This window comes from Podarcis filfolensis (assembly GCF_964270895.1).
Source record: "Podarcis filfolensis genome assembly, chromosome: 4".
Classification (NCBI taxonomy): domain Eukaryota; kingdom Metazoa; phylum Chordata; class Lepidosauria; order Squamata; family Lacertidae; genus Podarcis; species Podarcis filfolensis.
This window is the reverse complement of record NC_139607.1, coordinates 82,538,159-82,565,249: the sequence shown is the minus strand read 5'-3', so window position 1 is coordinate 82,565,249 and position 27,091 is coordinate 82,538,159. Positions and strand designations below refer to the sequence as shown.

At 40.9% G+C, this 27,091-nt stretch overlaps 2 protein-coding genes across 6 annotated transcripts in view; one reads left to right on the top strand and one right to left on the bottom strand.

The window, feature by feature from the left end:
- The window catches only part of ATM (ATM serine/threonine kinase), a 53,226-nt gene extending 41,653 nt beyond the window's left edge, over positions 1–11,573 (top strand). For both annotated transcript variants that reach the window (XM_083608920.1, XM_083608919.1), the window contains 14 exons: positions 115–322; positions 1,467–1,571; positions 2,769–2,924; positions 3,263–3,401; positions 4,148–4,230; positions 4,597–4,737; positions 5,245–5,361; positions 5,985–6,134; positions 7,433–7,598; positions 8,491–8,577; positions 8,666–8,780; positions 9,032–9,095; positions 10,112–10,248; positions 10,346–11,573. In XM_083608920.1, coding sequence (XP_083465046.1) covers positions 115–322; positions 1,467–1,571; positions 2,769–2,924; positions 3,263–3,401; positions 4,148–4,230; positions 4,597–4,737; positions 5,245–5,361; positions 5,985–6,134; positions 7,433–7,598; positions 8,491–8,577; positions 8,666–8,780; positions 9,032–9,095; positions 10,112–10,248; positions 10,346–10,526 — 1,849 coding nt within the window. In that variant the 3' untranslated portion in view covers positions 10,527–11,573. The remainder of the gene's footprint in view (positions 1–114; positions 323–1,466; positions 1,572–2,768; positions 2,925–3,262; positions 3,402–4,147; positions 4,231–4,596; positions 4,738–5,244; positions 5,362–5,984; positions 6,135–7,432; positions 7,599–8,490; positions 8,578–8,665; positions 8,781–9,031; positions 9,096–10,111; positions 10,249–10,345) is intronic.
- Positions 11,574–12,349: 776 nt separating this feature from the next.
- Positions 12,350–25,127, bottom strand: LOC310760540 (protein MFI). Of its 4 annotated transcripts, none has more exons than XM_083609263.1 (10): positions 25,023–25,127; positions 23,052–23,118; positions 22,095–22,215; positions 19,981–20,073; positions 19,040–19,093; positions 17,632–17,832; positions 15,372–15,505; positions 14,004–14,174; positions 13,728–13,783; positions 12,350–12,731 (listed from the first exon to the last, which is right to left on the bottom strand). In XM_083609263.1, exons 2-10 carry the CDS (start codon positions 23,087–23,089, stop codon positions 12,580–12,582), a joined length of 1,020 nt encoding a protein of 339 aa, XP_083465389.1. In that variant the 5' UTR covers positions 23,090–23,118; positions 25,023–25,127; the 3' UTR covers positions 12,350–12,579. The 4 variants fall into 4 exon arrangements, with proteins under 4 accessions (XP_083465389.1, XP_083465390.1, XP_083465391.1 ...); XM_083609264.1 differs by having other exon boundaries at positions 24,841–25,033; XM_083609265.1 differs by lacking the exon at positions 25,023–25,127 and adding an exon at positions 23,777–23,824.
- Between the last annotated feature and the right edge of the window lie 1,964 nt (positions 25,128–27,091).

Here is a 27,091-nt window from a genome sequence, read left to right as displayed (position 1 = left end):
TACTGAGAATGAGGAGAACCCAGGCTCTCTCTTTTTTATAAAGTCAATGTCTGTCAGCATATAAGTAAATGAATTTTAGATTTGTAGTCTTATTTCTAAATTTCTGTTGTTAAGATACACAGTCAGAGTTCAGCGGGAACTACAACTTGATGAAGGTGCAATTCGCGCACTGAGAGAGGATCGCAAACGTTTCTTATGCAAAGCTGTTGAGAACTACATTAACTGTTTACTGAGTGGGGAAGAGCATGACATGTGGATCTTTCGACTCTGTTCTCTCTGGCTTGAGAACTCTGGTGTTTATGAAGTCAATGTGATGATTCAGGTTAGTCTCACCGTAACTTTACTGCATCTGTGTATACAAAGATACAACTTTATTACATCTGTGTATACATTCCCTCTTTGTAGTGAAGTAAAATATAAGGTTGGGGAGCAAATTGCACTGGATGTCTATGCGTGGGTGCATTTTTCCACATGTAAAATCTAAAACATTTAAGTCTCAGATTGTGTGGGTTATCAGTTGTACAGTTCATACTCATGTACCTTGGATTTTACATGATTAGGCCCTATGCATACCTGTTCCATACATGCATATCTAGCAGGCACAGAGGCGAGTGAGTGGAAAGTTTTCTTGTTTTCCCAGCTTACGTAGCCTCTATTCACAGGGAAGTTCCTCTGAATCCAGACCATTGTAGCTTGCATACTCTCGCTTTCTCCCCCCCCTCCACAGCCAGTACTCTGGGTTCTTGGAGTAGGTGCAACATGTAGTGAATCAACCCACCATCAGTCTCTCTTTGAAGTAGTATCTTTCATTACTGCTTTCTGCTTCTTTTCCCCAGAGTCCTCTTTTACCTTATCATTCCTTACTTATGTCAGGATTTTTATAAATAACAGGAGTAATGTAATGGATACACCACAAAACTACCTAATCTAGTGGCTTCAGTCACAATCCATGCAAAATACTGCCAGGCAGTGGCCTTGTTCAGACAATCAGTTCAGGCTTGATGGTTTGTTTGTGAAAATGCAAACAGGCATCAGAGCCAAGCCCTCCTCTCCTCCTCCCCGGTTTATTTTCCTAGTTTCTTAACTGACATTAAGTCAGAATTCCCCGGTTTAGATGTAACAAGGAACTTTGGCTTAATACATGCCAAAATCTTTGTGCCAAAGCCAGTTCACAATGAGGGGATGAAGAAGCACTCGGTCCTGACTCTCCAGTGTCATAAACAGTGCTTGCATCTTAAAATACTAGAGATTATTCCCCAGCTTGTACAGTACTGTCTTGTAAAACCTGGTGAGAAAATGTGTGAGAAATGGATGATAAAAGTGCTGCTGTGAAAAAGAATGTCTTGCACTGATAGCAAGTAGAAAAAAATATTGTGATGTACTGATATCTGAGCATACATGCAATTTGTGTTATTTTATTAAGCAGTCTCACCTTCTACTTTTGTTTGCTGATTTTATTTTAACAGAAGGAGGCAAAGAAAATACCCTCTTACAAATTCTTGCCACTGATGTATCAACTAGCTGCTCGAATGGAAAGCAAGGCAGAAGGATTTCATCAGATTCTGATTAATGTAATTGATCTTCAACCATGATGCCCTGTATTCATTTAACATGCAAATACAAAACAAACACAGAAACAAAATACAAAAACAAACTTTATTTGCATGTAGATAGTTTGGGTGTTAAGGATTTTACAGTGTTGCAGTGTTAGATTTTAGCTATTTCATTTTTTGCAGCCAGTTTTGCAGCTCAGAAATGGACTACTGTAAAAAGAAACGAAACTTCCTGATTCCTTCCTTCTGACCATTGAGCTTTGTGCCATCTCTTCCCATCCCCAGCTCCTCTGTCCTTTGTCCAGCTTTTCCCTTCTTCTCTGTAATTGCTCATGGCTCCCTGGTCTCATACACCTTTGCCCAGCATTGGAGAAAAATAAAATAAAATGCCCCTGCCCAGTGCTGCATGGTCAAGGAGCCTGAGGACACGCATGTGCAGTCCTCAGTAACTAGTTCAGAGGTTTTGTCCCTTTGACAGGGCTGAATTTTTCCTGCATCCAGGAACTAGTTTGGCACCCACACAGCCTCTCCTTATTCAGATGTTATGTAGAAATAGAGCTGAGTCTCAGTGTATTAATGGCACGTTGCCCCCAATACTCTTAATGCCAACCGCCAGTAGCTTTATATAGATATTAAATAGCATTGGGGATATCTGCAAGGGGGGCAAAAGCACTGTCCCAATGCTGGATTTTGTCTCATAGGTAGGACTGGAATCTATAGCACTGGCCTCCCAATTACCATTCCATTTTATTTCTTTATTTTATATACCACCCTTTATTTGAGGGTCAGAGGGTAATTTAAAGGCAAAAATGTGTGGAGGCAATCTAGAAGGAGACCATGGTCAGTGGTACTGAAAGCTGCAGAGAAGAGAGATTTTTTAAAAACAGCAGTAAAGTCACATTCCCTCTATCCTATTCTCTGTAGGTCATCCATTAGGGCCTGCAAGAACAATTCTGTCCCATGGCCAGGCTTCAACCCAGATTAATTCATTGAAGCTCATTCACATAGTGCTGAAACGTGGTTTATTGTCGCATTCAAATAGAAATAGCATTTGAAATATGAAGTCCAGTATAGAAATATGAAATATGAAGTCCAGTATAGAACTGAATCATTGAGCATTGCTGCTGAACCTTTGATGCTTGCTTTAATATGCAGATCACAGAGTAAGAATGCTAGTTGTATAACTTTTCTTTAAATAAATATATTTCTTAACAGCTTATAGCTAGAATTTCTCTGGACCATCCACATCACACTTTGTTTATAATCTTGGCATTGGTGAATGCCAACAAGGATGAACTCTTCGCAAAGCCGGAAGCAGCAAAAAGCAGGCAAACAAAAAACACACCAAAAGAAACTTCTCAACTTGACAAGGTACTTTCATTCACCTGCTTCTGGGGTGCTTTAGGCTGGGGGAGCGGGAAGTGCCTTGTGTTTGCATGGACAATATTGTAGTTCGGGCCTGTTTTTCATAATGTCAGGGCTGCAGTAAAGTTACCCACCAGCAGTTGGCCCAGTTTCCTAATGCTTCCTTTGTTGTCAGAGCTCTGAATTGTTTTAATCTAAAGTAGATTGTAATCTAAAGTAGATTGTAGATTGGCGTGCCTGGCGTGCTCTGGTCCATGGGGTCACGAAGAGTCGGATACAACTAAACAACAACAGATTGTAAGTAAAACACTCGCTTTTACCAGTATTCTTTTTTCAACTGATAGGAACGGATGGAAGCTGCTAGCAATATAATTAACATTATCAAGCATGAAAGAGCTGATATGGTGGCAAATGTCGAAGCCCTCTGCAATGCTTATATCACTTTAGCAAACATGGACGCGACTCCCTGGAAGTCAGAGAGAAGTAAGAATATGGAAAATGGGGATAATTGCGGTGGGAGTTGAAAATCAACAATAATCCTTCAGTTTCATACTGTGTAATAAATAGCTGAAAAATATTGTTTTGCTTCTCCAGGATGTTTTGTTGAGAGTAAATTAACTGTGCAATTTATAGGCTATACAGTGGTACCTCGGGTTAAGTACTTAATTCGTTCCGGAGGTCCGTTCTTAACCTAAAACTGTTCTTAACCTGAAGCACCACTTTAGCTAATGGGGCCTCCCGCTGTCACCACGCTGCCACCGTGAGATTTCTTTTATCATCCTGAAGCAAAGTTCTTAACCTGAGGTACTATTTCTGGGTTAGCAGAGTCTGTAATCTAAAGCGTATGTAACCCGAGGTACCACTGTAATGATATTTGTTAGCCAGTGAACTGTATCCAGTTTGTGCAGGTATCTGTAACAGCCTTTGCCACAGAGCAAATTGGCAGTACTCTGGTTATTTTGGTATTTGGGCACGGGCCAATTTACAATATAATATTTATAGTACAATTAGATCTATTAAAAAGAGTTAAAATAGTAGAGAAGGTCTGATACACAGTGGAAAGGCAAAGGGGTAGATGGCACCACACTAGAAAATCTAGAATAATTTCTGTAATATCAGAGACATGTTAGAAACAGTTTCATCATTGTTTGAAGTCCAGTGTGCAGGAGTTCATATAGCAACAAATGTTAGTAATGGCATTTAAGGTAATTTGTGTGTTGTTTATGCAGGAGGCATAAATATCCCTTCTGATCAACCTATCACCAAGCTAAAGAATCTAGATGATGTTGTTGTACCCACCATGGAAATCAAGGTAAATGAAACTGGTTTATCTCAGTAATAATCCTTACATAGTCATATTAGCGGGGATTACAGTGGTACCTCGGGTTAAGTACTTAATTCGTTCTGGAGGTCCGTTCTTAACCTGAAACTGTTCTTAACCTGAGGTACCACTTTAGTTAATGGGGCCTCCCGCTGCTGCCGCACCGTCGGAGCAAGATTTATGTTCTCATCCTGAAGCAAAGTTCTTAACCCGAGGTACTATTTCTGGGTTAGCGGAGTCTGTAACCTGCACATATTTCATTCTAGCAGACAGAGAAATGGCTATCAGTACTGTAGTGAACATGTAATATTGTGGTGAACATGATACAGCAGCGCCTAAATGTATTTATGATTTTAGGTGGATCCAAGCGGGAAGTATGAAAATTTGGTTACAATAAGGTCATTCAAGCCAGAATTTCGCTTAGCAGGAGGCCTTAATCTACCAAAAATAATAGACTGTGTTGGATCAGATGGGAAAGAGAGGAGGCAACTTGTCAAGGTAAGTTCTGTGTGTTGCACGTGCTAGAGAGGTGTCTTTTTTGATTTAAAAACCATGAGACTTGTAAATTGAATGTAGAATATTGGGTTTTTAACTTATGCCATGTTCTGTGGTGTGAACCTTGCCTTTGGTGGAAGTTGATACGTTTTATTTCTCTGTATTGAAAATACTGAGCTGCTGTAAAGTAAAACCGTGGGAAATTTATAAGCGCCTGATGCAGGGATGAATGGAAATAGGTTCTTACACATTTCTAAATATATATTTACTTATTTACTAAATGTACAATGTATTTCAAAACTTCTGAGTCATCCCAGAAGACAAAGTATAAAGTGACAGTACTGCTCAATTGTCTGGATACTTTTCCTGTTGCTTAAGTCTACAGTACTTTGCATACTTGTTTTGAATAAAAATTTCCCTCACTTCCAAATAAATATAAATAACATAAAGTTGTTGTAGTGTTCAGCAGATGCCATTTCTATACCATTGCCTTTTTTGTATCTCTTAAAGGGCCGTGATGACCTGAGACAGGATGCTGTCATGCAGCAGGTTTTCCAGATGTGCAATGCTCTGCTTCAGCAAAATACTGAAACCAGAAAGAGAAAATTGACTATCCGCAGATATAAGGCAAGTTTTGCTCTTGTTCCATCAAAGTAGCCTGTTGCAGACATGATGTGGGTTCACCAGCCAAAGAAGCTTCCTTTATATAGGCTCTGATAATTACTGAATTTAGCTCTGAAAGTGGCACTTAGGACTTACTACTCGAGATCTTTTAAGCTGGAGGTGACAGGAATTGAATCTAGGACCTTCTACATGCACCTCACATGCTCTGCCACTGAGCTCCCATCCTTCATCTCCAACATAAAAAATTTGTTTTATATCAAGACAGAATATTGCTTCATCTAGCTCAGTATGGCAGTGACTCTCTAGGGACTCGGGCAAAGTTTTTCCACAGCAGCTACTACCTGAGATTCTGCTGAATGTTGGAGCTTCTGCACACAAACCTTGTTGCTCTCACAACATCTCCTCTCCTTGCCAAACTAGTTTGAAAACTGGGAGCTAGTGTTATAAATACATGTGTGCGCTCTCTCTCTCTCTCTCTTGGGATTTTATTTCATTTTCCACAGGGCATTTTCCAATGTAAACTAGAGATTGTACCCATGATTCCAAAATGGGTTTTCAAACGAAGGTTACAAAGGAATCTGATTTGAATTAGCACTGGTTAATCATACATCTGCTTATTCCTTAAGGTGGTTCCCCTTTCACAGAGAAGCGGTGTCTTAGAGTGGTGCACAGGAACGATTCCTCTGGGTGAATTCCTCATCAATACTGACAGCAGTGCTCACAAACGATATAGGCCAAAGGACTATAGTAGCGTAGATTGCCAAAGGAAAATGATGGTGAGTCAGAAGCAAATCCTTCCCAAGCATGATATGCTGTGTCTAGCAGTATATTCCTTATTTTTGATTAAGGCTATGAACACTCGCCACAAAATCGTCTGTTCTCATCACACCCACCCATACAATCTGTTTTGATGTGTTCACATCTGTAAGAAGTCAAATCCCACACTTTCCCCAATAACCTTTCATCATGAATGGGGAGTAGGTCTGCCAGTGAAAGGCTATTGCCAACTTCACAGCTGCCACAAGAAAGAGGATAAAATTATTACAGGATTTTATGGCCTAGCTAGGTCACAGCACATTTCACCAGGTCTTTTGTCTACTTCGCTTTATTTGTTTATTTATCAAATTTGTATACCGCCCTTCAACATAAATAAAAAAGCACAAAATACATTTTAAGAAATCAAAAGCAAAACACCCACAAACCAGTAACTGCCCTCCCAAACACTTTCCGCTAATGCCCCACTGTCCAAAATTTGCAGGACAGCCACTTGGAAGTCTCCATCTACCTTCACCAAAACTACAGGTTAGATACTTTAGGTTCAACAGAAGCAACTTTTGACAGGAGAATTCTACAGATTCTATCCTCCTTCTATATTCCAGGTCTGGCATCCCATCCATGGGTCGTATCCTCTTTAATGCCATCCAGAGAAAGGAGGCTTGGGTACTTTATGTGAAAGGGGTGAAAGAGACCTTTCCCTGGTGCCAGCATTCAACCTTCATACACATACACTCGAGAGACAGCCAGAGCTTCAATTTTCTTAGTCCGTATCGGACCTTGTTCCAAGGGACTGACTTCGGTTTCACAAGCCTAGACCCCTACATTAGGGGACATTTCAACTCCTCAGATCTTTCTATATTCGCTTGAGCGTAGATCTTCAGAAGCTTATCACATAGTTGCATGTGCCTCTCCTGGTGGAAGAAGGGCTTCACCCATTCATGGATGGATCCCCCATTCATTCCTCCAGAGGAAGTGCATTCATAGTAAACCATCCAGGCTTCCCTTCTCCCATTGTCAGTTCAGGTGAGAGATAATATCTGACCCAGAGTTAACTGGTGAACTTTATAGGTTAGGCAGGGATTTGAGCCTTTATCTCCCCCACCCTTAAGCCAGCACACTGTCCACTTTGCTACACTTCACTTCAGTTTTGCCCAATTGTTGCACATCTATTGGTATTTTGAAGGGCAGGTGTTTCATAAATGTTATGTGTTGTGTTCTCACTGCAAGTATAGCTGTACATAAGCAACAAAGGTATTTTTCACACCCATCTTTAAATTGTTTATGGTTTACTTTGAAGGAGGCCCAAAGGAAAAATCCTGAGGAGAAATGTAACATCTTTATGGATGTATGTCAAAATTTTCAACCTGTATTTCGTTATTTCTGCATGGAAAAATTTCTTGATCCAGCAGTATGGTTTGAGAAACGGCTGGCATATACTCGCAGTGTTGCTACTTCATCAATAGGTACTGTAAAAATATGGCTGGTTTTTGGCACACTTCAATAATAATTTTCTAACTATAAAGACAAATTGAAAATAGTGTTTTGTTTCAACAAGAGCTAAAGGTCTTAATCTATTTAATAGCTAAAATGTAATGACTCTTGCTGTTTTGTCCTCCTCTTCCAAGGTGCTCCATGAGCTTTAGTTGATAGTACATAGATTTTGATCACAGGGGACAAGTTGTAATTGTTGGGGCTGATAGTTTTGGCGCAGTTAGAGGGCTGCTTTCTTTTCTATAGGTATTTTCATTCAGGTGTATAGCTGACTGGGAATGAAATGCCAATGTTACTCGTTTGCTTTGTTGACTTAACTGTGAATCACCTCCCACTTGTTTTGGCATCTTCAAAATGTACCCATGTGTGAAAGTTTACTGAGATTTAATCCATTTAATAATTAAAAAGTAAACTATCATTAAAAATGGTATGGTTTATGCTGCCCAAAAGTGTATAGTAGCTGCTTTAAATATAAGATGGCAGCATGAGTGTACTGGCACTGTGACATAGCACTACATGGGATTAATTTATTTTGTGAATGGGAGAAAGAGAGGGAGCCGCACTCAGGTGTATTTTCTATCCTTAGGCATGTTCCCAAGCATTTCAATCCTCCCACCAGTTCTTTGTTCCTCTTGAAAAACCATTGCTGAAGATTAGGGGACCTTCCAGAGTAGCACTTAATGCAACATGGTAGACTGTGGTTGGAAAAGGAGAATAAACCTTCTCAGAACCTTACAAGCAAGGAAAACCTGTTGGGCGGGGAATAAATAAATGCAGAGAGAAGCTGTGAGTTATATGTATAAAGGGGAAAAATGAAATGTAGGCAAGTGCTTCTGGGTTCATTTTGAGACTTCCTTCTTTCAGTTGGCTACATACTTGGTCTTGGAGACAGACATGTACAGAATATTCTGTTAGATGAGCAAACCGCAGAACTCGTGCACATTGATCTAGGTATGTATAAACACAAGGGATCATATATTACTCTTTTGTGTATATATAACCCTTTTAAAAACGTTGCATTTCTCTTTTCCTCTGCCAGGTGTTGCTTTTGAGCAGGGCAAAATCCTTCCTACCCCAGAGATGATACCTTTCAGGCTAACAAGAGATATAGTGGATGGAATGGGCATCACTGGTGTAGAAGGAGTCTTCAGGAGGTATAGTATATAACTGCAGTTGCTTCTTAAGCATTTCACTGTTAAAGTTACAATAGAATTCCACCAGCTCAGCTTTTTGAACAAGCTTGTAGTGTAAACCAGTGAAAACCATGTTCGTTACATTTTTATTTTTGGTCTAATGAGACCCAGTAAAAAAACACTGCCATTAGCTATAAAAAACAAAATGCTGTCGTATATTGAAACTATTAGTGGAAAATAATTTAGAAAACTGTTCTGAAAATATCTTCTAGATGCTGTGAAAAAACTATGGTGGTTATGAGAAATTCCCAAGAAGCTTTGCTTACTATTGTACAGGTAAGCCTTTTTTTGTGGCTGTCGATGAAAAGCTGAAAGGTATTGGTTGTATTTAAAAACCTTCATAAACTTCTTTGGCATTTAAACTGTGGCAGCTCCCAGTGCAAAAGTTTGCTTCAACATTCTAAACTGTTAGGCACACGAAAAGTTTAGAAATATTTTAAGCACTTATAACTTGTCACAGGAGATTTACTGAAATATTGTAATGCAGCTCTGAACCTTTTCTGTTTCAAGGGAGCAGAATGTTTTAAGGAAGGAAAAGATGTTAGACTGACATATGAGCCCATTTGAACACACAACTGAAATTATTTAAATTTGAGGGCATGATCAAGCCCCAGCATGTGGCATGCATGCACACACATCTGCACATGAAGGATGGCTTGGGATCAAGACTCCCAGCATGTAGTACAACACAAATTACACTGGTTACCAGTTTGTTTTGAAGTGGTGCAGTTAACCTTTAAAACCCTAAGCAGCCTAGAACCTTATTTTCTCAGGGAATGTCCATGCATATATGAACCAACCAGAATCCTGAGATCAGCATTAAGGGCCCTGAATTCTGTCCCACCCTTAGTAAATATTTTAACACAGTTGTAGGATGTTTTCTACCCAGTTTCCATTAGCAACCTAGCCACTGCTGTCTTGAACAGTTGGTATTCACACTGTGTGAAGACAGTCTTACAAATGACACACTATGGTAGTTCAACCTAGAGGTTACCATTTATCAGGTGGCCACAAACAGCTTAGAGGAAACTCTACAAGGAGTTTCTGTATTTCAAAAAGCAGGTTCATTGTAGCTGTATTTGCTGTTGACAGAACATTTATAACTGCCCAATTGCTAAAATAATGGAAATGTTTTATTACCAAGATGGGACCAAATCATAACATTTAATTCACATGCTGAACAACATTGCCAGTCTAAAGATTCTCCTACAAACATGGAATCTTTATTTGCCTGCCTTTTTAGGGCATTGAGCTAGCTTCATTTAGATGCCTATTTTTGCCTTGTTTTACAGGTGCTTCTGTATGACCCACTTTTTGACTGGACCATGAATCCCTTGAAAGCTTTGTATTTGCAGCAAAGGCCAGAGGATGAGACAGACATCAACTCAAGTCTCAATGGTGCTGAGCAGGGATGTAACAAAAAATCAAAGTAAGAAATCACTACCGGGGATGGGTGTTGTGACTAACATGAACATCTGCGAGGCTCTGCAATTTATGTTTTCTTACATTTTTTTTATTCTCAACAGAGATAACCAGATGTTTAATAAAGTGGCAGAGCGTGTTCTGATGCGACTTCAGGAGAAGCTTAAAGGTGTGGAAGAGGGGACAGTCCTCAGTGTAGGAGGTCAGGTGAACCTTCTCATACAGCAAGCCATGGACCCAAAGAATCTCAGCCGCCTCTTTCCAGGGTGGAAAGCCTGGGTGTGAAAATGCGGGGTTGGTCTTCATGAGTAGAAAATGTTGCTGCAACGCAAGAGAACTTTGTTCCTGCTGTATTTTAAATCATCAGAACTGACAGTGGAATGCGCACAGTGGTCCTTGTTTTGCTGCTATGCAATGTACTTCACCAAGAGGGCGCCACAACACTGGCAGGAGGCTACAAGTGTGTGCCAACCATGATCACTATCCATGCCAGATAACTAACATTTAGAAGTCCCTGATCTAGGGCATATGGAAGGTGCACAAAGTTTTCCATTGCTTTAAACCTGGAGACAAGAAACTGAAGTGTTATGAAATGATACATCAGACTTAAAGCTGACAAGTACATTGCCCAAAACAAGGCTCCATATCAAAACTGGGAAGAAAAATACGTAGAAGAATTAAAAATCATATGCACAGTGTAAACTCACAATAGATTACTGTTACTGATGGCTGCAATTATTTGCCTTAAGAAAATAGATCTATTAACTATTCATTGTAATAATCTGGGTACCCTTTTGGTTTTTGTAAATGCTGATAACTGAATTTTCAGTTTTCAAAAATAAATTATTTTTTGTTACTCTTAGCTAGCAAAATCTTACCATGTGAAAAATGATTTTTTTTTAACCTGTTTTCTATCATGGAAATAGTGGCTTTATTCAATATTTTGTGTTTAAACAACATGCATTCAATTTCTAATGGTTGTGTTACTGTTTTAAAAACGTAAATTGCTCTTTTATCCCCACCACTGATTATGTAATCCTTGGGAGGGAAAAGGGGCACTATAAATGAATATAAACTTACTAAGTAAGTTTAAGATATATGAAAACATGTATTTACCTTTCAGTAATAGTTTCTGGCATGTGTTTTCCATGTTCATGCCATGGAAGGAAACAATTTGTATATGTACTTGGTATTGGATTCTGTGCTGTTGGAGTATTGATCCTCTGCAAAATGGGTAACAACATCCACCAGATCCTGACAAAAATCCTGTAGAGCTCAAAAGCTAGTGACAAAACTCTTGTATGTGAAATAAAACTATGCTGTTACAGACAAGTATTGTCTCCAAAACCTTTTTTTACATTTGTCCTGTAAGAGAATAAATATAGTAGTATAGAAAAACTGAGCAGCAAGCCCAGAGGTTTAGAACAGTACTCCCAGAGCCGAGGGAGATTGTGACTACTTTACTCCTTTAGTCCTACTGCTGTGAGCTGAGCAACAGTGTCATCCATATGGGAGCATGGGGCTGGTCTCCTCCAGACAAACCACGAACTGCTAACCAAGAACAAATGCTTGGTAGGGTAGCAGAACTGAAGAGTGTGTCTGAGGCCACAGAGATCCCCAGGACCTGGGGGGGGGCAGGACTAGTTACTTCCCACCCATGTTATCTCAGTGCCAGTGGTTGGACAGTTTCTCGTCATCAGTTAATGGCCCAAGAAGCAATGGCAACCGTTGATGCAGGAGTTGGGATTTCCTTTCGCAAGGTGGCAGTGGCAAGTGAGGCAAGTTTCCAACAATGCAGCAACGGCAGCCATAGGGTGGGACAAGATGGCATTGTTGGTGGGTACATCTGGGGCCTGAGCCACGCCCAGTGGGGACATGGGCAGTGATGTTGCTGGGGGGCGGGTTGAGATGACAATGCGGGGGACCAAGCAGACCTGACACAGATCTGGGTTAGGTCCCCTGGATTGCAGGGGGGGGGGCATCTGCTATGCTCAGCTCTAAAACGACTGACTACCTGTTCATACATCTCACAATTTTGAGGGTCCTTAGAATGTCTGGGCAACACCAGGCACTTTCAGCTAGTAGACATACAAGTTTAAAACAGTATCTGCATTTCCAGAAGCAACTCCTTTATTCAATGTGCTTCACCACAATACTGGAATAAGGTTTGACTTAAAATACTTTTGGATTTTGTGTTAATGTGCCAGGACAAATAAGGCTGTGAAATACACAAGTACACAGAGATAGCTACTTATCTTTCAACATCCAGGTTGTTTGTTGCTTATCTGTCTTCTGAAGCTTTGTTTTGCTGCTGCTGTAGCTGCTGCTTGTAGAGTTGTCAGGTGAGTTTTGCCACTGAACTGTACGAAGTGTTTACCTTGCGCTGACTCTTTTTATCCGAATGCATTTGTGACTCTACTAGTTGCTTGATGGTGTTTGGTATCTCATTCGATTCCAAAGAGATGATTGGTTTGTCAGTAAACTGGAAACCTAAAGATTAGAATTGAAATTTAAGAAATGCATTTTAAATGACTATTTCAAATGGAACGTTGTGTTCAGAAGTTTATTCGTAGATGATGTTAAACAGCAGTTACAGTAGTAAGAGCTATTAGTTGGGATGCACTCCATTCAAATTTCAACTCTGCTATGAAATTCTGAGTAGTCTTATAGAATTACTTGAGGTTTTACATGCTGTTAAGATTCCTTGCCTGCTGCCAAGCTCTGCACTTTTTCTGCATTTATACAGAATTGCAGAACAGTCACTCTGTGTCAGTAGTAATATGTTGACAATAATGTCAGTTATTACATTTTGAATAATATAACCAAACCAAACAGCAAACATAACTAGAAAAAACATGCCTTTTGAACTAGTCAACACCCTTAATTGGTACAATGCCACAGAATTCCCTCAAATTCCATACTTCACTTCTTAACTGGGACAGAACTGTTTTCTCTTTATCATATGACAACAGTGAGGTTACTGAAGATGCAATAAATCTAAGCAACAATTCTCTAAGCAATGTTCTTTTACAAGTCAAGGCACACATTCTTCAATACCTCTGTAATTTAGGCATTAACATGTTTCATGAAATTCAGAGAATGAATTTTAGAGCAACCTGTGAAATGCAGATGCATGCTGCAATTTCTACTGTGCAAACATTTAATGAAGTGAAGATTCTTGAAGAAAAATGCAAAATAGATCCAAATAATGCATTATACAGTCCGTGTGGCTATCACTTCGCTCTCAACCCAAACAATTAGGCTGGTAAGGTGATAAGTAGATCTGCTCACATGATTCATGCTACTTCTATCCACAGCCATTCACTTTGGAGAAAGACTCTGCTTTGGTTGTAAATTGACAGGAATCATGTTACCAGCATGCAGGTAGCTGCAGCACAGCTATTCTGCCAGCACTGTGTGTCAATTGGGTCTCCCATGCTGGAAAATTACATGGAGATTTGCCAGAAAGAGGCAGAGGTCCTTTACCTTGGATGCAGCTGGAAATCCTGCTTGTTCCAATTTCTTTCCATTCCTTAACATACCTAGGGACAACAAAGCCCATTCAGTAAAATGGAACAGAGGTTAGCAGAAACTCCCTCCCCCCCCCCCCCCGCAATGGCTTAATGCTTTGAAATATAGGTAATATGGTAATATGGCACTATGCTGCCATTAACACACAACCTGGATATTTAAAAATAAGAGCAGCCTTTTTGACAATAAATAATTAAGACTTGGAAGAAGAAGAATAAAAGGTCAAATTACTCTTCGTAGTTGAGTGCATTTGTCCATTTCAGCAATTCATCCACTTCCCATTCCATTACATTATCTATCCCCTCATCCTTCAGAGTGTTGATTAACCCTTCTGCTGCTCTTTGAATTAATACTGTTGCATTTGTGTCCTCAGTTTTAGTTTGCAGGCTTTCGCCAAAGTACCTAGGAAACAGGAGAAGACGTTTCATTTTACAAAGGGGTAGCAAAAATAACTGTGTCCTGTGGTACCTTAAGGGCTAATGCATTAACTATGGCATCAAATCTTCATATGCATGAAATGCAATCCTAAACTGGCTATCATACATGAAAGGGAGAGGGGGGGTTAGATGGAGATTTAATGCAAAAAGAGCAAACAGTGACAACTGCCTAAAAGCAAAATAATAATTTACAGTGAACCACCAACAAGGCAGTGTTCATGACAATGTAAACACCCCAGGAGGTTGCTAGTTTTCTGCTACTTTCTGAACACTGAAAGTTCATGGTAATACTTAGAAACTAACAAGAAGTTTAAACTTCTCAGGACACCTCTATATTGGATCCTAAGACAGCCATCGTTGAACAAAGGAACTTTAAAAGGAAGTTCCAGTATGAAACTGCTGAATTACAATTTATCAGGCCATTCAATTTTTTCACCTGTTGCTTGAATGGAAAGCACCGATTTTTCTCACACTACATGTGACACCAAGGCCAGGGGGTTGTGTTATCACCAGGACTGTCTTGTCAACTGATCACCTTTTGATAAACCAGTGTCTCTTCTTTTTGCATGTAGTTTCCCTCTGAGCTCATTTCCCTTACAGTACGGACAGCTGGCAGGAGATGCTTGTACCTGCCCATTGGCAGTGGGAGGCTGAAGCAGTTTCCATTGAATGGAAAGCCCTTCTCCCTCCCCATCTCTGCTTTTCAAACCTCCAAAAGGCAGAGGTTCCAAGAGCCAAACAGGACTACGTTGTAAAACCTCTGTGTTGTAAAATCCCCTTGCTGTTCTTTAAATCACTGGTTTTCAGAAGTTTAATCGGCAGCACAATTGTGACTTCAAAGAGCATCACCTGCTGTCTGTTTTTCCATTTCAGGCATTTTCCAACACAGTAAACACAGGTGTTTTATTAAGATCCCAGAAGGCCACCATACTTGGCTGGCAGGATGCTTTGGGCTTGGTGGGGCCGAAATGAGCCAGCAAAAGCGATGGAACTTTTTAACCTATGATTTATAGCAAACTCTGTCTAGTTGGCCAATGAATATAGTGCCTGAAGGAGGAGGCCTTTATCATGACAACTGTATGAATGGTAATAAAATTATTCAGAAGATAAAATTAAAACAGTTCACTGTTATGTACAGCACTTCAAACCTGCAGAAGCTCACATTTTTTTCAGCCACTCTATTTTTCTTCTTTTTCTTTTTCTTTCTACAGCTTGTTTCTTCTGCACCTTGCAGTAGTGGAATTCCTTTATTCGGATGTTGTCTTTAGCAGTTAAGGGGTCCATGCCCTTCCAAAACTGAAACACATTTTTTCACAAACTGTTACAAACGCGCAATAATTTTCTGACCCTTGTCAATGCTAACCTCCTTCCTTCTCCATTTATGCCATTGTCTCTACATTGGTACCTCGGGTCAAGTACTTAATTCGTTCCGGAGGTCCGTTCTTAACCTGAAACTGTTCTTAACCTGAAGCACCACTTTAGCATATGGGGCCTCCCACTGCCACTGCGCCGCCGCCACACAATTTTTGTTCTCATCTTGAAGCAAAGTTCTTAACCCAAGGTAATATTTCTGGGTTAGCGGAGTCTGTAACCTGAAGCGTATGTAACCCGAGGTACCACTGTATATGAAATTCCTGGTCACACACAGCTCTGCAGAGGATACTGCTGTTCCTGTACAGCCACCGAAATGTAACTTCCTTGCCTCTCCCCCTCTTGTTTTGTAGTGAAGCAAAATAAAAATAAAATCAATGAGCTTCAGTTCTTTTTGCCCATGCTCCGCTTAACTGACAGCTGCTTGCAAGGGCAGAGGAACATCAGAGAACGGTTGTGTTTGTTGTAATACAGAGGATGGAGGATGCTACCACAGAGTTTAGCCTTGCTGTCATCTTAAGTTTTCTGGTAGTCTCTTAACTCCAGAAAGATCCATGCTGCCTGGTAAAACAGGCCTCAGACATGCAGGGCAAAAAATAGTTGGCATTTGCTGACATCGATTCATACTGACATCCTCCTCAGGTATGCATACCAGCACAAGACCTCCAATACATGGAAATGTTTTTTTCCTTCCCCTCCTGCTCCTGCCTACAACTTAATTAAGCCATCCCAGGCACTTCCTAATTTGGTGCTCTTACGAGTTCCCTGGAAGGAAGCAGCTTACTAATAATAGCAGCCTCGCTACTGACTTTCAAGCATCTCTTTGAAGATCTTTTTATGCTGACATGTCTATGCAGCTGTTTCTTGGTTAGCCAGTCATTTTAATGATGGTTTTTCCCTAATTGTTTCTATGGTGTTCTATGTTTCATTATACTTTTATATACGGTTGTACATCGCTTTGATGTTTTGTATGGGTTGGCAGTATGTAAATATCTTTATAAATGAAAGCACTGCTGCCGCCACTGCCACATTAGAATCTGTTAGCGCACCAGAGGTATACGTGTGGTACCCTATTTGTACTCCACATTCTGTTGAACTCGCTACTGGCTGCAGGAAACTCAAATCCAAATGATATACTCACTTGTACTTCCTTGTGATACTCTAGGACACTCTCCTAGAGCTTTCTCCCTTTATTCTCATTAAAATTGTATATATACCCACAGGTCTCAGGTGGGTTCACAACATAAAAGTTTCAATACAAAAGCACAAAATATGTAATAAAAATAATTAAAACAATAAGCAATTCTAATGTATACAAACTAATAAAAAATACACTCCCCAACGAAAGCCCCAAAACAACCCCTAGCCCACAAATACAAAAATCCAAATTGACAACTTAAAACAATTTAAATAAAATGAATAAAAACAACACCAACCCAAGTTAAAACCCCATCCCCAGTTAGAACAGTAATTTTAGCTAATTGGACTTTTCAGAACACGAGAATAGCCCATCTGTCCAGCATCCTGATTTCATAGGGGACAACCAGGGAAGCCCATGGGAAGCCCACAATCAGAACCTGAATGTTGCAGCCTGATTAGTGATAATAATAATAATAATAATAATAATAATAATAATAATAGTAATAATAATAGTTGTTATTATTAATAATACCCCGCCCTTGTGGCTGGGTTTCCCCAGACAATCTTAAAAATTCAATAAAACATCAAACATTAAAAACTTCCCTAAACAGGATTGCCTTCAGATGCCTTCTAAAAGTCAGATAGTTGTTTCTCCTTGACATCTGATGGGAGGGTATTCCACAGGGCGGGCGTCGCTACCGAGAAGGCCCTCTGCCTGGTTCCTGTAACCTCACTTTTCGCAGTGAGGGAACCGCCAGAAGGCCCTCAGAGCTGGACCTCAGTGTCCGGATGGGGGTGGAGAGGCTCCTACAGGTATATTAGCACCACCAGGCACCTTGTCATGTCATATAAATTAGCTTTGCTGGTATTTGAGAATGACGCAGCAGATGAAAATGCTTTTATTTTATTACTCTGTTGGAAAGGAGTCTCCAGCCATTATTCTCTATGCGTTGGTACCAATCCCTGTGATCGTCAAAGCTTGCTTCCTGGAAACTTCGTCGTTGCCTTGACTTGTCTGCTAGCTTTGCGTAGTCTTTGGGACTGTTTGCACATAGATCCACAACAGGTCTGTGGGTAAATATCTTGTAATATACACATGGAGGAAACTTCACCTGCAGAGATATATACAATTTTAAAATGAGAAACTTGATTATTGACTACTGCACTTTTTAAAAAAAGTGTTATTGTTATTTTTTTAATTCTCTGTTGGTTGTCGTAAATGGCCCTTAATTTTAGTTCCTCTCAGAACTGGAAGCAGACTGGATTCTGCATTTCCCTAAAACTTACATTTAGGGCCTATGATGGAACTCATTATCATTTGCATTTGACAGACTGGAGAACAGAAAGCAATTTTTACAGGTATTTAATTCAAATGAGCAGAAATAACATGTAGGACTCGTCTTCCCAGGTCGACCATTTAATTGCTAAGATAAAATCCTTCTCCCTGATGTATTAGCTTTCCATGTAGATGAAGATTACTTTTCTAGGGAGAGTATTAGAGTCTGAAAATCTCAATTTTATTAATTTACATTTAACAGACTTCAAAATATGCAATATAAAGTATGTAAGATGTTTAGGGACGCGGGTGGCGCTGTGGGTTAAACCACAGAGCCTAGGACTTGCCGATCAGAAGGTTCGCAGTTCGAATCCCCGTGACGGGGTGAGCTCCCGTTGCTCGGTCCCTGCTCCTGCCCACCTAGCAGTCCAAAAGCACGTCAAAGTGCAAGTAGATAAATAGGTACCGCTCCAGCAGGAAGGTAAACGGTGTTTCTGTGCACTGCTCTGGCTCGTCAGAAGTGGCTTAGTCATGCTGGCCACATGACCCGGAAGCTGTACGCCGGCTCCCTTGGCCACTAAAGTGAGATGAGCGCCACAACCCCAGAGTCGGTCACGACTGGACCTAATGGTCAGGGGTCCCTTTACCTTTACCTTAAGATGTTTAGGTATCATTTGCACTTTTGACATTCATCTAAACCAAGGGTGAAGAATGCTTTTCAGCCTGGGGGCCTCATTCCATTCACAGCAATCTTCCTAGGGCCACATGCCAGCTGTGGGCAGAGCAATGAACCACAATCTTATCTTTGTGCAGGAGACTAATTGCCATACATACTGCCATACTATTCTCCATCCAGGCAAGCAAGGGGCATTAGCAGAATTCAAGAATACATTCCAGGCAGGTGAAAACACTGGAGGTGTCATGCAAAACAAGCCTGGGGAGAAATGGGGTGACCCAGTGAGATTGCCAGGCAGAGAGGTCTGGAAGACCACATTTGGTTCCTGGGCCTGAGATGCCCCACCCCTAATCTAAGTTATACTTACCCCACCTAGTCTGAATCTTATATGAATCCCTGCTGCAGCATCTATAAATCCTGCCTGTAACCAAAGGAAAATAATTATGGCATCTTGTTTGTTATGAAACCCTTGGAGAACAGATATGTCTAAGCTTTTTGGGTTGTAGACTCTTGTTTAGCTCCCTATTTCTCTTAAATCTTGATTACTGCTTTGCTTTGTTGTTGTTGCTGTTCTAGCCAGTTAACAATAATTATTTGCAAACCTAGTTTATAGCGCATTAAGGAGCTGCAATCCTATACCTAATTACCTGCAGAAATTTGGCTGGAACAATTAATCTAAAATTATATAAACTGACTTCTTCATGGAGATCTCAAAACTATGGCTAGCAAGATGAGGCAGGGAAAAAAGGAGGACAGGCAGGTAGGCAAACAGTTTTTAAAATATTGATTTGCAAAACTCACTTTCAGCACACTAAGGCTGCAATTCTGTACCTACATACCTGAAGGTAAGCTCCACTGAACATACAAAGATTCAGAGAATCATGGAATTGTTGAGCTGGAAGAGAAGGGCATCCAGTCCAACCCCCTGCAGTGCAGGGATACATATAGGATACATATAGCAATGCATATAGGATTGTGATGTCAAAGCACATTATATGTGTCTACTGGAGTTAAAACTGGGTGTTTCATAGTAACAGACACAGTTAATTATTGGTATTATAATTTATTGTCAACAGGTCTACAGTATGTAGCTCTCTAAAACGTCTCTTGAGTAGTCAGCCATTTTAATAATTGCTATGTATTGCTTTTAAGTATTTTTATGTTGTTGTACACCCCCCCCAAAGTTTTGCAAGAGTTGGTAGTGTATAAATACTAGTATGCATGAATAATAGATAAATAAATAATAGTTGATAGATAGTAGTGAAACAGTGAAGTTAAAACAATGATCCTCTTCAATCTAACCCTTACCTCTTTAGGATCAATGAACCTCATCAGATGATAAGGTTCTCCGCATATTCTAAAGGAAATTAGGTCTTTATAGTAGTCAAACACACCGATATCCTGGCCACAAGAGATAAATAACAGTTGTTATTGTGGGAAGCCACCCAGAATAACTGTGGCAACCCAGTCAGGTGGGCGGGATACAATAAATTCATCATCATCATCATCATCATCATCATCATCATCATTGTTATTATTATTATTACCACCACCATTATAGTTTGTGAATGATTAAAAAAAAAGTTCAAAGGCCAATACATCCTGACAAGAACTTGTGGACTCTTCTTCTCCCCTTGCTTTAAAAGAATCAAGTACCTTTCTCTGTTCCAAACAGCTTAAGGAAGGGCTGGGACTCCTTAGCAGAGCACGCACTCTGCATGCAGACAGTCTCAAATTCAATCGCTGGCATCTCCGGGTAAGACTGAGAAAGATCACTATCTGAATGCCCCTGGGGAGCTGCTGTGTGGACTTAACACTGAGATAGATGGTCTGACTCAATATAAGGCAGTCTCCTAGGTTGCAGATGATGGGGGGGGGGAATCCACCTGCACCCCTGGAGAACTGCTGTCAGCCAGAGCAGACAAGACTGATGTACATGGTCTCAAGTTTCACACTGGACAACTGGTTCAAGAAGACCTTGTTTAATGCTTTTTCTGAAAAGATCATGCATGAACTTCAGGTTACAAGAGGCAATGGCAACCCAGGGTACTTTACATTGACCAGTGCCTCTTTGTGACATATATTTATAGGCAGTCACACAGACAGACACTCTCATCCAAGTACTGTATATGACTTTTATTTGGAGGAACTTGTAATCATGTTTGGTTTTCCCTTCTCAACGCTTCATCTTGCCCCAATTCTTGTGGCTTGTTCCTTTCCTTTTGCGGTTTCTCCCCACCTGATGCTTTGCTCTGTAAACCTATCGCTAGAGGGTTTTTCTCCTGAGTTGCAGTGATACGCAATACAGGCAGCTCCCAAATTATGTGGGGGTGACATTCCAAGGTACTGTGCATTTAAGTGAAATTGTGTATGTTTGAAACACCATTGAAAAAGTCTGCAAACACCCCATTCTGCCCTGCCCTATCCCAGCCAGTTTTGTAACATTTTTGTACGATTTGGGGGTCACTACAGAGGAATGGGAGCTTCCTTTCTGGAACTAAGATCTGCTGGGGTTCTTATTTGATGTCTCTGGGATCATGATAGGAGAGGAAGGACTAAGACTCATCTCCCTCCCCACAGCTCTAATTCTCCTCAAAAGCCCATCGGGTGCTATTTCTATTTCAAAAATGACATGTTAATTGCTTTCATATAGTAGGCTATAAAATAAGGCAGGCATGGGAAACCCTTGGGCCTCCAGATGTCACTGAACTTCCAACTTCCATCAGAGCCAACCCACCCATGAGGCAGCGTGAAGCATCCGCTTCAGGTGGTGGAAGCGGAAGAGCACATCATTGCCACTTGTCTTCTCCGCCCATGGGGTAGAGAAGACGAGCAGCCGCACCTAGCAAAACACTGCTGCTCAGCAGTGGGAAGCTCTTGCTATTGCCGAGAAGTGGTGGAGGGGCAGCAGTGAGGTGGGGCAGGGAGCAGCACATTCCCATTTCGCCTCAGTTGGCAAAATGGGATGGGTCGCCTCAGACTCCCATCACTCCTGAAGACTGGCCATGCTTGCTGCGGCTGAAAGGAGTTCTAGTTCAGCAGCATCTGGAGGGCCAAAGGTTCCCCACACCTGGTACAGTATATGGTAATAATTTGACCCTCAGATTCAGGAATACCAGGCTGACAAGCTAAAGTGCAGTCCATGTGCTACATCACCAATAAGGTTATTATTTCATTTTAATTAATTTATTTTTTATATCCTGCCTTTTCCTCAGACTGGGACTTACAGATAAAAATACAAAAACACAGATAAACATTTACCATTGTTCCTTGAAGTTACAACATTGATTATAGTTATAAGCTATGATCTAGAAAACCACAGAAAATTAAAACTAAAACCAAAAAACCTAACTCATACTAGAGAAACCCCAGAAGCAGATTATTCTGAGGAAATGTATAGAGAAGTAGCGCTTCCAACTTACCAGCCATCTTTTCCAGGCTCTCTGAATAACTGTTGCTGCTCTACTTTCTTTTTCATGTTCCTCGCTGAGGTACAATTCTACGACAGCATCCGTTTTGGATGCTGAATGTCTTGAATGTTTCCTTCAAATAATACATTTTAAGATATATCATTCAAACAATTAGCAATTCATTAGTTTTGCATTTTTTTAAACTTCCCTCATTAAAAAAAATATACAAGATAATTATACAAGATAAGACCAGATCAGGGTCAAAAATGTCAGTGATGATAACTGGACTTACTATTTTACATTTCATAATTTAGGTGAGATATTGACAAACAAAACTATCACACAAGACATATATAGTTTCTGCAGAAAACAGAAAAAAATAAAAGCAAAAGTAGAATGCCCCCTGCAAGGAAGGAAACCAGGAGGTAATAAATGCTGGTGGCTTTGATAAAGAAAAGCATTTTTTACAATGGTTTCAATAATAGATAGTAACATAATCTAAACTCTTTGAACTTACAAGTTTATTCTTTTACGATCCACAATGATAACAACGTACACTCAACTTAAAAATGGCTTGCTTCCACTATATCATGCAGAAATGATGCACTGGAAGTTAAAGGCTTTCATACATTCTCTGGGTATTTCATTCTCTGGGTATTTACTCAGGAGTAATTTCTGGTAAATTCAATGGGGCTTACACGCTTACCGAGGAGTAAGACCCACAGAATACAACAGAGCTTACCTCTGAGTAAAAATGCATAGAATCAGGCTGTTTGTTATCTTTTAGGTACAGGCAACTTCCCACCTGTGCTCGACACACAAGTCCAGCCCATCCCATTACACCCCTGCCCCTTTCCACCCTCTTCTGGGTCTGAAAATGACATGTGCGTTGGTGGTTGCATGCCAATTGAAAGTGCGCAAAATGGCTGCTACTTGTATATACTTGTATCTTTCAGTTTACAGACTTACCCACGCTTTTGTTGGCTTCTGGAGGGTTTAATTTCCATTGCAGAAAAATGCTTGGACCTGGATTATCCTATACAAAGAACCAATGGACCAGAACAAGGGTTTATCGCTCATTTTCCTGACTTTATGAAAACTTATTATGTGCACTAAATGAAGAAAGGCATCGGGAAAATAGTGATTGCCTTCTTTACAGTACCAGTTTTCATTCACACACATATAAGTACATTGTTGGAGCAGCAAAATGGAACTTTTCAAAAAGATGGACAGAAATGGTATTGCACAAACCCCTTTCTCAATCTAATAGGATCCTTGGTGTTTCTTCACAGATTTAAGAGCAGGGCTGGCCCAAAACACTTTGGCACCTGAGGTGAACCACAAAATGGTGCCAGGGCAGAAGGGGCGAGTGAAGATCTACACCAGGAACAAGGGTGAAATAAGGATCTACATTGGGAACTAGGGTAGGGTGGGGGAATCAAATAAACCTTACTCGATGGTTGAAGTGGGTATCAAAAGCAGTTGTGGTGGGGAGAAAGGGGCCCATTTTGAACCAGACAGGTGCAGCACCCAGGAGAAAACAGAGGGTAGCCCTCACCATTTCCTGCCTAGGGCTGGGAGGAAATCAGCCGTGCCTCAAGGAGTGCACCAGCGGCAGCGTCCATTGCATTCCTTGGAGGACGGATCTGCTGCCCCAATACTGTACATCCTGCCACCTGAGGCAGTCACCTCACCTTGGTCACAGGTGGGCCGGCCTTGAATAAGAACGCTTCAGACAATGTAGTTTACAAACTGCTGCCCTAATTTACAAAGTAAACAAAACTGGATTTGAATAAAAAATAACAAGCCAATTTGTTATTTGTTATTGTTATTTGTCATTTGTTATTGTTATACGATTTGTTTAAATGAAGATAAAAGTGGCTTCATCGACACGTCTTCTAGATTGCATTGTAAATACTTAATAACAGTTGCATTTATATTGGATTGCAGCAACGTACTGTATCTGTGGAGCTGCCTTTGCAGGTGGTTTGGAAACTTCAACTGGTTTTAAAAGGAATCTGACAGATTATTACCAGGGCCAATAGATCAGGTCATACTAGTTCAATATTAAGCCATCTCCATTTGCAACCAGTGTACTTCTGACCTCTATTCAAAGTTCTCTCTTTTGGGGCATAAGGGTTGGAATAGCATTGGTACATGATACCTCCCCAGATGTATCTGCTCAAACATTAAATTTAGCTTCAGAGCACCTGCTCTGTATTTTTCTCTGACACTAGGTAGGAAAACACAAAGGGGAGGGTCTTTTCAGTGGTGGTGCCAAGACTTTTTAAACATTTTATGAGAGGCGCCTGCGTGGCTCCCTCTTTAAGGACTTTTAGGCAGCTGGCAAAGACTATAGGCTTCTTCAAAACTTCAAAGAGACTTTCCCAGGGAAGAGTAAATCAGGATTTAAAAGCGAGTCATGGGTGCTTCCAGACTGCTGCTATTTAAGGTGGGATTCTGGTTGTGTAATTGTCGAGTTTGTTTGGCAGTTTTGCGCGCGCGCGCGCACACACACAAATACCCTGCACTTCCCCAAAAGACCTGTTTTTTTTTGCTGTGAGGAAAGTGATGGAAATTTAAACTGGAAAGCAGGGTGGGTGTGGTGCATATAACACTTGCTGATATGCCAAGTAATCTAACTTCCCCACAAACAGGGAATGCGCCTTCAACAGCAAACAAATAAGGGCGAATGCCAAATAAACCACCCGTCTGGAAGAGCCCTTCGTCCCCAAGAAAAAGGCCAAAGAAGCCCCACCTGAAAGTTAGGAAGCGTCACCTCACAAACAGAACCTCTGTGTGCGCGCACGTGTGAATGTTCCAAGAAATGCGTGCACGGGTTCTACCACATTCTCGTCCCGTTTTCTGCGCACCCCGAGTGCAGTGGCGGCGGCTTCCCCCTCTTCGGAGCCTCCCTTCCCCTCGCCGGTCCCTTTTTACCCTCGCGCCCAGAACGAAGCGGCCTTCGTCTCTCCGCGTCCCGCCCGCGGGGTGTTTTCCTGTTGCCATAGGAACCTCCGGAGGCTTCTCGGCCTAGTCCCTTCCCCGGCCTGAGGCGAGCCAGGGAGGGGCGTGAAGAGGAGCCCCGGGTGGAAGAGGGGAAGGCAGGCGGAGCAGCGCAGCTTCGGCCCGGTCTAGCTTCATTGCCGTTGGGAAGGTCCATCCGTCTTCGAAAACGGGCGCGATAAATACATAAAAAGAAATTAGCAACCTTGTTTCTGCCCATGTTAACAAGAGCTATTTTATTATCAGAAATTAGTAGCAGGTGAAGTTGTTGTCGTTTTTTTTTGCAATCACCTGTGAATGGCAATAGAGCAAAGGCACTAAAAGAGGCAACTTGTTATTATTAGCACTTTTCCCGGGGAGTCATTCTTTTTTTAACTGATTCTTTAAGGACTTGGGAGGGCGTTGCTTTTGTTTTTGTTTTATTTTGGTTGTGTATTTCATGTTTTTATATTGCAATTTTATCTTGCGAACTCCCCCCCCCCCCCGCCAAGACCTGTGGGTATAGGGCAGTATATACATTTAATAAATAATAACAGTAATAAATAATAACCCATGAAATTATATTGCGAAGAGTTATCCTCAGCCCTCAGGAAAATGTGGAATATAAAGCCACGCCATAAATAACACACCTCTGAAACCACAAGATCTAGCATGTCTATCCCAGGTCAATTATAATTACTCCTAGCTAGTTCCAATAGGGAAGAATTAAGGGGCATTAATTCTTAGTTAATTAAGTTCAGAGGTTCCCAAATTGGTCAACAGGCTACCAGCAGCCCAGAGCTTCATTCAGCTGGTTTGCAACATGCCTGTGGATTTGGAGACGACATATCCATCACACTAAATATTTATATTGATTTTTTTAAAATGTTACTTTTGTTTCTTATACTTTATTTTATTGTATTCATCTATGTTTTGAATTCTGTGGAATTCAATTTGTTGTAAGAAGTGAAAGACACAATAAAAATACAGTTCAGAAACAGTGTCTAGCACAGTGCATTACAATTGCTATAACAGGTAGAAAATGTCATTAAGTGAGCCAACAAGTTTTCATGTGGGGGGTGTATGTGTGTGCATGGGGAGGGGGGGAGTTTGGGAACGACTGTCCTGGTTAAAGGACTTCTCCTTATAACCAGAGCTGTGAATACACAGTGTTGCATCCTAATTAAGTTAACCAATACTGCACATTATAAAACCCTCACCATCTCCACTGTAGTCTGAATAAACTGTGCAAAATTTGCCATTTAATATGCTTCTGCTGCTCATATTTATGTTTTTCATTAATTTATATATAGCTTCCATCTCACTAGCCATCCCCACCTCTCCAATTTCCAAGACATCTTCACAGCCACAAGAACGAGTAATATCTTCACTTATAAGAGGTTTTCTGGATACTTAATTCTGTGGTTGAATTCCAGTAAATTGTCTGAAATAAATCTTGGGTCAGGATGTCACCAGCACTCCATGCACCAGCACTGGTGACCACATGCTTGTGGTGGTAGATGGGCTCCACCATAAATAGCAGCCTCCCAGTCGACACTTGATTGGATAGGAGTTTTGGTAATGTAGCTATGACAACGGCACACCCCTCCAAAAGGATATGAGAGAATGTGATGCTAACAAACAATACAAAGATGAAGATCTACCAGGCTTGCGTGTTGAGCATTCTGCTTTATGGAAGTGAGTCACGGGCAACTTACACCTGCCAGAAGCAAATTCTCAGTGACTTCCATATGTGTTGTATCAGGAAGATTTGGAGCATCATATGGCAGGACAGAGTCTCAAAGACGTGCTCTTCCAAGCCCACCTTCCCAGCATGTTCACACTTATGTCTTAGAGATTTATACAATGGCTTGGTCATGTACAAAGAATTGAACACGGCACGATCCCCAAGGATGTGCTACAGAGTTGGCTTCAGATACCAGGCCTGTTGGCAGACCGACTGCGTTATAAAGATGTCTGCAAATGTGATATGAAGGCTGGCAACATTAACCCTGCCGTATGGG

Bases quoted from the DNA above. Each gene is read 5' to 3' on its own strand.
- LOC310760540 (XM_083609263.1), bottom strand. From the start codon at position 23,089: ATGGAAATTAAACCCTCCAGAAGCCAACAAAAGCGTGG. The intron at 15,506-17,631 runs GTAATAAAATAA...AATGTGTTTCAG, and splicing joins GGAGACTCCTTTCCAACAGA to TTTTGGAAGGGCATGGACCC. The intron at 13,784-14,003 runs GTAATTTGACCT...TGTTGTCCCTAG, and splicing joins AATGCACTCAACTACGAAGA to GTATGTTAAGGAATGGAAAG.